Source organism: Ostrea edulis, chromosome 1 (genome assembly GCF_947568905.1).
Source record: "Ostrea edulis chromosome 1, xbOstEdul1.1, whole genome shotgun sequence".
Lineage (NCBI taxonomy): Eukaryota > Metazoa > Mollusca > Bivalvia > Ostreida > Ostreidae > Ostrea > Ostrea edulis.
Genome location: NC_079164.1, coordinates 41478019 through 41490606, shown reverse-complemented (window position 1 = coordinate 41490606; position 12588 = coordinate 41478019). Strand labels below are relative to the sequence as shown.

The 12588-nt window shown below is 36.2% G+C and overlaps 1 protein-coding gene across 1 annotated transcript; it reads right to left on the bottom strand.

Moving 5' to 3' along the window:
• Window positions 1-7116: 7116 nt before the first annotated feature.
• Window positions 7117-12429, bottom strand: LOC125655979 (60S acidic ribosomal protein P2-like). The gene is made up of 4 exons (XM_048886531.2): window positions 12300-12429; window positions 11716-11888; window positions 7412-7504; window positions 7117-7235 (listed from the first exon to the last, which is right to left on the bottom strand). Exons 2-4 carry the CDS (start codon window positions 11885-11887, stop codon window positions 7162-7164), a joined length of 339 nt encoding a protein of 112 aa, XP_048742488.1. The 5' UTR covers window position 11888; window positions 12300-12429; the 3' UTR covers window positions 7117-7161.
• Between the last annotated feature and the right edge of the window lie 159 nt (window positions 12430-12588).

Below are 12588 nucleotides of genomic sequence, written 5' to 3'. Positions count from 1 at the left end.
CGACCGTATGGTTGAACGAGACTCGTCCCAGACTCTCTGCTCTTCGGATATTTACGGAAAAAGCAAAGCGTCTGGTTGCACGAGACTATTCATCAGCTGAAAAATGATACGGACTACCCATAATGCCTCCGGAGAAATGTCGCCGTCACTACTTCATTGACAATCCCGTAATTAAAATAATTAGATTGTTTAGAAAGTATGATTAACGTTTTTAAATTCCAGACAAGCTTTCTCATAGCTTCAAACGTTTTGTTTTTGCTTGGTTTGAGAGAAGAAAAAACATTGCAGCTAATATGTTTACACCAAGCGCGTTATATTTCCCGCGTTAAATGAAGAGGCAGATAAAAGTCGTGTGTTTCAAGATGTTAATTTAATGGGCTTCGCTCGTCTCAACGGTCACACCGTACAACATATTATTAGTAATATCAGACTAAGAAACCAAAAGACCATCTAGGCCACATCGCTCACGCGACCAGATGTATACCCCTGCTAATGGACTGGTGCACAGGGGCTAAGCCTGTTTTGGGCCCGAACTCTGTGATACCATCTATATTTATGGTATTACAGAGTTCGGGCCCAAAACGGGCTTAGCCCCTGTGGACTGGTGGTTCGTATGTGATTGTATGGCGGCATATTTCTGACATTCCTTGTCAGATGATTGTTTTAATTGTCTTGTTCATTTAACATCAACATGTCGATATCAGTGTGTGAAATTAACCATGGACCGATAGACAATGTCTATAGAAAATTGAGTTGGTCTATAACAATCAAAATAGCTATCTAGACCGACTTGTCTATAGGAATTCTGAGCAAAAAAAAGTCGTTCCCCGCCGCTTATTAAACATATATGAGAAGTGGAACCAGTTTATATGTATTACGCTAATGTTTCTGTTCACCCCTTAGTTGTTATAAAATGCTCCACGATGCAATTACAAATCATTCAAATCAGATTACTCCATTTTCAACCGGGGGAGGGGGGGGGGGCAATTTGATATTTACTTCAATGTACGCCATTTTCATGCAAATTCGGAATGTCCTTTTTTGAAGGGTTAAAATATGTGGAAGGTGCATGCCCTGGAATCAAATGAAAAGCAGTCAGTACAACAAGTTCCAGCAAGGCTAAAGTCCCAGAAAATCATGAGAAAAAGAAACATAGTAGAAGTGACTTAGATGAAGAATCAGACAGTGAAACTGAGCTGGAACAAAATGAAAAAGAAAACGAAATCCTTATTGAAAAGCTTGTGCATGAAATTGAAAAAGAATATAATTAAACTATGAACGAATTACCAAATCGAATTTGTGTCTATTATTTATTTTTTTAATAACAATGAATATTGCGTGTTAAATTTTGGTCTATAGGAATTTGTTTTTGGTCTATAGGAATTGAAATGACTAGGGACCGAAAGTCTATAGGACTTTAAAGTTAGTTCCGCACACTGCAATATCAAGTAGACATGTCGCCGATTTGAACAATTAAACGACTTATTCAATATTCGGTAAGTCTTCATTTCAATCTGATTAAAACCAGATCCTGAGATCCGCTCACTCTAAGTGAGCGGATCTCAGGATCTGGTTTTAATCAGATTGGTCTTCATTTATGCACTTAACGACATATTTTCTTGTCTTGGTTGAATTTATATCAACATGATGACTTGTAATGATTGTTGTCCAGTTTATATCAACATGATGACTTGTAATGAGTGTTGTCCAGTTTATATCAACATGATGACTTGTAATGAGTGTTGTCCAGTTTATATCAACATGATGACTTGTAATGAGTGTTGTCCAGTTTATATCAACATGATGACTTGTAATGATTGTTGTCCAGTTTATATCAACATGATGACTTGTAATGATTGTTGTCCAGTTTATATCAACATGATGACTTGTAATGAGTGTTGTCCAGTTTATATCAACATGATGACTTGTAATGATTGTTGTCCAGTTTATATCAACATGATGACTTGTAATGAGTGGTGTTCAGTTCATATCAACATGATGACTTGTAATGAGTGTTGTCCAGTTTATATCAACATGATGACTTGTAATGATTGTTGTCCAGTTTATATCAACATGATGACTTGTAATGAGTGTTGTCCAGTTTATATCAACATGATGACTTGTAATGATTGTTGTCCAGTTTATATCAACATGATGACTTGTAATGATTGTTGTCCAGTTTGAAAGTTGATATCTGTTGTAAGTCGTCAATTTTATGCTCAATATCAAAATGATTTTGTTTGTTTTGCTGTTTTCCGCCACACTCAACAATTTTTCAGTTATCTGGTGGCGCCCAGTTTTTAATATATTCGATCAGTGCATACTATCTATTCAAGATATATTACTGGATTCAGGTACTCTTCACACAATTGCTCTGAAAAAATATAGTTCCATTCATGATTAGCAGATACAGGATTACAACAAATGTATAGAATATCGATGTGTATGTAATACGTGGGAGAAAACAAAATTAAAGTCAAATGTTTTTAAGAAAAATCACTTTCCCCCCAGAAATGTATATATTAAAAAGTGTTCATATTCCTACGCTAGCTGCCTCCTCAGTCTTTTCACGAAATATAGGTCATTCTTCGATTGAAATTTTTTTCACGATTGATTATACTATTGCAACAATTATATTACTTTGATGAATATTGTTCGTTAATTATCATACAATTTCTTCTGAGAGAGAATGTTAATCATTAATTTATGTGGGGTTTTCCCGTTGTTTAATGACGGAATGCGTATACAACACTCAACACCTGGATTCGGACCACAATTAAAAGGTGAAGGTCACCAGTCTGAAGATATTTGCAATGTATTCAGTGTGACATATATATGTCTATTTATTTTTTTTAAGGGTTTCTTTACTGGTAAGGTTATACCATACACAAAATTTGGAGAAAGTGTAGATTACATCAATCCTTCTGGTTTTTGCCATTCTAAAGTTCACATTAATGTGTTACATGGTAAAAATTAGAGTACAATTGTATTCATTCCGAGAGATTTCAATTTTTTCATGTCTTTGCTTTGAATTTCCATACAGATATAAAAGGAAAAATTTGGGAAGAATGATGAAGCAAGACTGGTTTGATAGGGAAATTTTGTGATAAAAATTATCATTTTTAGCAAAAATTAAGCCTGCACAAAGTATGTGCCCCAATAAGTTGTATTTTAGGTATACGCATTCTCATGTAGTATTTTTAAAGCTATACTTTTCTGCTGTATTTGAATAAATTTGCCAATCCCCAACTTCCTTGATTTCCTTCTTTATCATTCGACAAAAAAGCATAAATATCTTTGTACCGTATTTATGCCATCTATCCATTTTTTCATATGTCTTGCAAGCACCGGTGTGTGCACTGTTTGCTAGTGACAAAAGACTGGTGACGGTATTTGCTACGGACATGAAGGACTATACACTAGTTTCATAACAAGTGCACTCTTTTCTTAGAGATCAGCTGAGCATAGTGAAAATTCAAGTAAATTAAAAGTCGAATATCTTGGATATGGGGTAACCCATATCTATTCTTGTTTATTGGTGGAAGAGACAACCCAGATACAATGTACCTGGGAAGAAACCACCGACCCTCTGAAAGTAGCCTAAACTGGGAAACTTTCTCACTTACCGGCGCCGACAGAGGTGAGAGGCCGTGTGATTTTGAGCGCGATGCTCTAACCACTCGGCCACGGAGGCCCCAAACATTAATATGAAAGTTATATACATACTCAACAATATGTTGTCTTTAATTCAACAAGGCGAAATGTTTTTCCCGTTGTCTTCATGTTCTTAAATACTAGGTTAATACCAATTTCCTATCAGCCAGAAGAAACATCACCCTTTACCACCGAAAAAAATGTCCAAGGTATGTCTTTCATAACTTCCACGGTATGATGTTCACACAGCTAGACTAAACTTGGACAATGGTACCTAATCATCTGGTTGTTCTGTAAACAAGCCTGTGAGTTTGTATTTCTTTCTTAATCCGCAGATTCTGATTTAAAAAATTAAACTGCCGAAATAAATTCATCGATTTTAAAAGATATGAGGTTGAGTTGCCCATATCATAATAATTCAATAAGATCTCTTCAGTTGAATCAATATTATCATCAATTAAAATGAAGAGAGCAATGATTGAATGAATGTCTTCTTCAATAAAATTAGTGATATCGTGAGTTATTTTTGAATTGCTAAATTCAATTATTGCGTCCATTAATTAAATTATTGATATCATTGTTTCAATTTATAAAAAGAACAACAATTACATTAAATCTCTCAACTATTGAATGAAAAATAGTTTTAATTCAATTGAAGATAGCAATAGGTTGAATCAATGTGCGCATTATATGTTATTAAATTAAGATATCTAATTGATAACTGGGCAAGTATTCAGTATGTGCTCATATACGTTGAATTATGGTTATCATTCATTCAATTATTGTGGGCAAGAATTCAATAAAAGCTATATTCAATAGGTTGGTTGTATTTCGTTTAACGTCACGCTCGAAAATTTTTGACACATATGGAAACGTCCCCACTACCGGTGAAGGGCTGCTAAATTTAGACATATGCTCGGCACTCACACACCTCGGTTTTCGCGGTCTCATCCGAAGCACACCTTTTACGACAAGAGGTACTGATGACTTAATTCTAACCCGGATCCCCACAGGATTGAATTAATGTGGGTACTGACGGAATTAATAAATTATTGAAAACAGACATTTCACAACATTGAAGGGAGAATAAATTGAACTAATGATATTATTCTTTCAATTAAAGAGATCAATAATATGATAATTGAAGTATTGCGCGCTACAATTGAATTAATGAGATGTGGCATTTTATACATGTTTCCTTGATTGCGCGCTATAATTGAATTGATGAGATGTAGCATTTTATACATGTTTCCTGGATATTTTTTTTTTCAGATATAGGCTAAACCTGTAGTGTTTTAAACATCTGGAGCTAGATCAATCTTGAGATATAATTATCAAAATTTTGACTTATAAAGTATATTCTCAGTTTATGGTCTTGGGGCCCGATTGGTATTGCTAAATGCTGATGCGAGTGTCTTCAGCAAGAGTTGATCTTTACAACCGTAAATCGGCAGGGGCGGATCCAGGAATTGTGGTTACGGGGGCGCCACTTTATATGAGGCAGGGGGTCTGGGGGCCGCCTTGAGGACCCCAGTGGGTCCAGGGCGAAGCCCTGGTGGGGACCCAGGGGGCGAAGCCCCCGTAAGCTCCTGGATTTTACAGGTTTTTTAGAGCTTGAAATATGTCTCCTATTTAGTCATTTGTATTATTTTCAATCATTTTTATAAGGTGAAATTAATAAAAATTACGCAAATTTTAAGGGTTTTTTGGAAAAAATTAAGTTCTCCCAATAAAGTATTTAAAAAAAAAATCAAAAGATTTTATTTCTTCGGGAGTGGAAGAAATTATTGCTTCTTTTATCGTTTAATACATTTTTCCAAACAAGATACTACGATTTACCTTAAATTAAAATTTTTTAGGGGGGGAAGCGCCCCCCCCCCCCCCCCTTAAATCCGCCACTGTTCGGTATTGTTTTTGTCATTCTCTACAACTGATATTTGTGGTTTCTTAGCATGTGTTCACAATATCTCCATCAGCACAAGGACAATAAACCGTGACGAAAACATCGACATTCAGACAGCAAGAATAATCACCCAACTGTATGGAGAGGGATATGAGAACTTTGGCTGTAAAGCTATGCAAAAGGTTTTTAGATACCCAATGTCATATGCGAGTTGGTCAAGAAATTGTGCAAAACATTCTGAAAGCGATTGATCCAAGTGTTAATACTTTGAAGCTGACATTGTGTTCGCCGTAGAATGTATACAAGTCGTGGTCCATATTTTATCATAGATGTACTTGTCAAGGGTTATGACAAACTTGTTCCGTTTGGTATATAGCTATATTCATGGAGTAATAGACGGATTTTCTGTGATACCATAAATATTCATGGTTATGTACAACGAGTTTCGGGTCCCTATGGGGAATTCGAAATGTTCCGATTGCCCCAATCGGAACATCGTTCTAACTTTTTAAAGTCTTTTTGTTTTCTCGACTTAACGGAAAAGGCCGAGCGATATTTCATTACTGTTCAAATTGGTAGAATCGGCATTTTCTTTTCAAGCCAACAAAAATACACGGATTTGAAAATAATGATACAAATACTTATAATTACATAATTTTGAAAAGTCTATACATGGTTTTGACACAAACCACTCTCGATGAGAGGCACTAGATCCTAAAACACAAGTGTTAGATTTGCCCCCCCCCCCCCCCCCTTTTTTTTGCAATATTTCAATCCTTCTTGATATACACCATCAATAGCGCGTTTCGTCTTAAATTCACCATTTCCAAACGCGTCATCTTCTGAAACTTCGATGGAGACATATTCGTAATTGAATAATTCAATTTGATCTAGGTCAAAGTCACACACTGCATCACATGAAAGGTATTTTCGCAAAAAAAAATGTATATACAAAACATGAAAGCCCTAGCTCTCAAGATTTTCCCCATACAACACTTTATCCCCCACACCTTACCCCCGGGGACCATGATTTACATAAATTTTGACCTACTCTTGTCAGTATGCTTTCATGTAATTTAAAACTTTTTTGGCCAAGTGGTTTTTTGAGATTTTCCCCAATATATACTTGAATTTGAACATGAATCTGCACTGTCAGAAGGTGTTGCATTTCCGTGATCTCCCCCTTTTTTAAAGGGGCATGGCCTTTCGTTTGAACAAACTTGAATCCCCTTCATCCATGGATGATGTGTACCAAGTTTGATTGAAAAGGGCTCAGTGATTCTGAAGATGAAATGTGAAAAGTTAACTGACAAACAAAAAAAAAAGGGGGGGGGGAGAGGGGAGAGAGAGAGAGAGAGAGAGAGAGAGAGAGAGAGAGAGATTCTCCCTGGCATTTTTTACCCTGTACAACTTTATATAAAGTATCGACCATATATACCCGTATAGAATCTACAGCCTGTATTACTATTTACAGTATATTACCCTGTTGAAGTTACTCCTTATTTCACAATGCTTGTCAGCTACCATTTGTAACTATCATCTAAATTCACAACAGTACACACATTTTATAATGGTTTATTTGTAAAGACACAATAGTCTTTTTCTTAATCAAAGAGACCAAATCCCATGTCATCATCAGATTCTGATTCCGGCTCGGGCTTCTTCTCTTCTTTCTTTTCTGTAATAGGAATTACAAATACATGCGTTAATATAGCAATCAGTCATAAAACACACTAGCACCATATCTTGCATACATGTATACACACTAAAATCAATAAAACTAGAAAATTCATCAAAAAAATTAAATGTAATTTATGAAATGCAGAAGATCAGATTAAGTGGATGACACAGTACCTTGTTTTGCATCAGCAGCAGGTGCCCCTCCAGCAGCTGAGGCACCGGCAGCCACTGCTCCACCTGCTGGGACAGATGCAAGTTTCTCTTGACCTGTATAGACAGAAAAAAATTTGTATGATATTACCCATTACATGCATCTGAAATATCTATATGTATATTTTTTAAAAAGTTCACAATTGTGGTCTGCAATTGTGGTAATATTCTGTAATCTCCACACAAGTTTTAACTCATCCTTTTAGGCCTTATTTAAAATCCACCTATGACGTCATTCTTTTGTTCGAACACTCCATTATTTTTCAGGAATGGAGAGTTCGGAAAGTAGGTCAACCTTTATACAAGTAGATACAGTAATTTTTTTGGTTTTTCAAACTACTACCCCTCCTTTTGAATTGGGAAAAATTAGCAACATTTTCCTCAAATTGGGAAAAATCATTCCGTAGTAAATTCAAATGGTAAAGATGCATAAAATAATCAAATAACAATTTTTTTGTTTGAGGTTTATTTCAGATCTGATTTAAAATCATAAAATAAATCATAGACTATGAAAGATCATTTAATACCTTAAATATGTATTTGAAGTCACACCTTGTATAGATATTATTTACTTTTTCTAAGAAATACTTATTGTCTAATTTCATAAACAAAATAATATATTATTAATTCACCAGCATTTGTACCCATAATCTTGTAAGTATTATATTAATAATCAAGTTTCCAGAATGTCTCTCCGGTTTGTATTTTTCGGATTTTAGTAAAACCCTATACTGTTCATCACTTCCTGTTATTAGCCTGACCCTACATACAATGGCGGTCAAACTAAATTGTCAACAATGCCTTAATGTGTATCTGGAAACTATATACTTCGCTGCATATCTGCTTATATGGATGCCTCTATTGTTTTACATATTCTTTACAAAACCTTTTGTATGTGCAGTAGTTTGGAGAATAAAACTGAAGAAAAACGTATTTACTCTTTGTCAGCAATATACGGTAACTTTTTTTAAAAATGACCTAATTTCCCTAGATTTGAAATTGGGAAAAACATATATAATTGGGAAAAAATAGCTAATTTTAGTGAGGGGAAACGGTGGCATTTCCCCCCCAAAAAATCACCGAGATATAAATGCATGCAACAAACGAATGAAAAACGTAAGACATGATTAAAATTAAATTAAAATTTAGTTTTTATTAATGTTTACAGTGGATTTTAAGTGGGTCAATGTACTCGTATCACTCCATTCCTTAAAAGCAATGGACATCGGCCTTCGGGGCCTCGGTCCATTACTTTTAAGGAATGGAGCGATACTCGTACATTAACCCTTACTTAAAGACCAGTGGACTGGCGTAATTTTATATTTTTGAAGACAGAAAAAATTTCACAATTTGTAAAAAAAAAAATTGTTCTGTACATTTAATATTATAATAGACAAAACACCCAGCTAAATCACATTATGAGAGATGACATCCACAACAATTGGTTACTTTGTATGAATAACAAGTGGTGACCTTGACCTTTGGATCCCATCACATCCATGCTAATAACCTTCATTGGCTTGTTTTGCATCAGGTTCAGTATCGCATAAAATAACAAGAGGCCCAGGGGCCTTATAGGTCACCTGAGTATCATGTAACAACCTTCCAATGTTTGAATTAGGTTTGTGTTTAAATATAAAAATTTTACTTTTGGATGGAAGAAACATTGAATAGCTATGTGGTCAGCCCCGCCTTTGCACCAGAACCCCTGACCCAGGGGCCATAAATTTCAGTTTTGAAAGAAGCATCCTTGATCATCATTATCATACTATTAGTTTGTCTACTTAATACCCAAGGACAGAGAAGAAGATTTTCAAAGAAATAATGCATTTTCACTATATGACTTATAGAGCCCCACCCTAGCACCAGAACCCCTGATCCAGGGGCCATGAATTTCACAATTTTTAACAAGAGGTACTGTGAGCATTGCTCACTAAGAATACCCCCCGCTTACCCCAATTTCCCAAAGGATGTTGGTAATAGGTATAAACTACCTCTTTTCTGAGTGTTGCTACTTCGATGTCCAGTGCGCGTGACCTTTGACCTTTTGACCCCAAAATCGATAGGGAACATGTTCATCCCATGGGTAGTCCATATGTTTGATATGGTGACTGTAGGTGGAAAGGATAACGCTTTAGAGCCCGGAAACCATATTCCTACTTCAATGTCCAGTGCGCTTGACCTTTGACCTTTTGACCCCAAAATCGATATGGAACATCTTCATCCTATGGGTAGTCCATATGTATGATATGGTGACTGTAGGTGGAAAGGATAACACTTTAGGGCCCGGAAACCATATTGCTACTTCGATGTCCAGTGTGCTTGACCTTTGACCCCAAAATCGATAGGGAACATGTTTATCCCATGGGTAGTCCATATGTTTGATATGGTGACTGTAGGTGGAAAGGATAACGCTTTAGAGCCCGGAAACCATATTCCTACTTCAATGTCCAGTGCGCTTGACCTTCGACCCCAAAATCGATATGGAACATCTTCATCCTATGGGTAGTCCATATGTATGATATGGTGACGGTAGGTGGAAAGGATAATGCTTTAGAGCCCGGAAACCATTGCGTCTACAGACGGACAACCCGATTCCAGTATAGCCCCCCACAACTTGTTGCGGGGGGTATAAAGAGGCATCCTTGCTCATCATTACCATGCTATTAGTTTGTCTACTTAATACCTAGAGACAGAGAAGAAGATTTTCAAAGAATTTCTACACTTTCACTATGTGACCAATAGAGCCCCACCCTAACACAAGAACCCCTGCCCCAGGGGCCATGAATTTCACAATTTTGGTAGAGGGCTCAACGCTCATTATAATTATGCCCACGGTTTAGCTTCTTGATGTCCAGGAGTAAAGAAGAAGATTTTTTAAAATTACACTCATTTTGATGGTTTTTGCCCCACCCCTCAGGCCCCAGGGGGGCAGGGACCACGAATTTCACAATTTTTGTTCCCCTCCACCCACAGATGCTATATGCCAAAATTGGTTGAAATTGGTTCAGGGGTTTCAGAGAAGAAGCTGAAAATGTTCAAATGTTAACGCACGACGACGGACAAAAACAGATAGCAATAGGTCACCTGAATGAATTCAGGTGACCTAAAAAGTACTTGTGCATGCAGCTACAAAGCAGTCCACAGAATTGGATCCACTTTGGCCAAAATAAAATACTACTATTTCACTCCCCAAAACTTATTTTATTGAAACATGTTATTTGAAATCTTCGTTTTCATACACTTTGAATACATGTCTATATACATTAATACATAACTTTCAAGCATTTTGAAGATAAATAGTAGTGGAAATGCAAATCGGAGAAACTCGAATATCAAAAGAACAAAAATTCCAGTATGAAAATGGCAGGTTTTAATTTTATTTATATATATTGTCAATAAAATCTTTAGTAGGTAGGATGGGAAAAACCGGAAACAGTCGCATATATTTTATTTTGGTCAGTACTCTATATTGTCTGCCTAGAAACTTGTGATTGGAAAACAGGATGCTTCTGAACGTTCCACGGACTTGAACCAAGACTTATGGAAATGGGTGCTTTGACTATTCAGCACCTACACTATGGAACACTTTACCAATTGGATTACATTGCACCAAATCATACAAATTTTTAAACATAAAGACTCATTTCTTTAACATTGCTTTTAATGTTTAACTGAAAATGACAATTCTTAGTATTTTACAGAATAGTTTAAGGACTGTCAAGACTTTTACCAGCACCAGTTTTCACGTTGGAATTTTATGTGCTGATGTGATGCACAAAGAAATGAATGAGGCGGTGACCTACTTCAAGTGATGCTTCATTTGTCGGTGTTAGGTCCATTTAAATGGCGATAGCATTGTATCAATCATGATCTATTAGTAGAATAATCTTCCAATAACTGAATCCTCGTGTCTTGGAAGATCCGGGAAATAAAGTTGTTAAGAGGTAGGTAAAGCAGCGACACCAGCTGGTGTTGCTGAATTCCCACTTTTCAATATGGAGTCCGCTCTGACTCTCCCCCGCACACATCACAATATAAAAGCGGGGGCAAGAGTCGGAGGAATATTGGATTATATTGTACTGTATCTTAAAAAGAGAGGTCATCCTTTAGAGAACATTCATGTGGATTTCTCGAAGATCTTAAAATATATGTTATACTCTAATAATTAATCTTAAACACAGCAACTTTTGGGGGAAATCTATGTAATACCTAGCCAAGATTTCCCCATCCGAGAGTAAAGACTGCGTCTTGTTTAGGAAGATTACCTTTGGTGATGAGTTCTTCAATGTTTTTTCCTTTAAGTTCATCCATGACTTTCTTGATTTTATCGGCTTCACAGTCAATTCCTACTGATCCAATGATCTTCTTCATGTCATCAGCAGAGGGGCTGTTATTGCCTCCAAGAGCTGCAAGCAAGTAGGCTGCTACGTAACGCATTCTGAGGGAGAAAAAAGGTTATAAATTCCGTACTAAGATGATACTATACAAGTTTAAGGGAAACTGTGTCCAATCACTGAACGAACTTCTACTGTTTTGCCAATGCAAATTGCAATATTGTTTACATTTCAATACCTCAACTCCTTCACGCGACCTGTAAGCCGCTTACATACAAACTATTCGTACAAAAAAATCACTGTTGAATTTAAAACCTTAAATTTCTTTTGATTGTGAAACTTCTCAAAAATACATGTGCGTGCCAAGCAAGCACGACCACGTGGTTTATCATTACGATCTATTTATTTCCCCCACATCAAACTTAGTGCGACAAAGCGCCATTTCTTTTTTGATAAAAGTTATTGATGGAGCAATAAAAAATGGAAAACTGAGAAATCTGAACAAATATTCCTACTTTTAAGTCTTTTTTGACACGAAACGTAGTCACACCACCCAAATGGTTAGAGAATTTTCTTCGGAAAGGAAGTAGTAAGTTGCATGCCGGGGAAAATTCTATATTACATCCAAATGACGCAAGGATCCCCAAATGACTATCTTCCAGATACTACAATATTGTCTGGCCAATATCACTTTATTCAAGATAACTTCAACTAAACGAATTGATGAAAGCGTCTAAAGATATATATCATTAATACAAAATGTAACTAATCACTCTGTGGATCAATATATACAACCCGAATAAC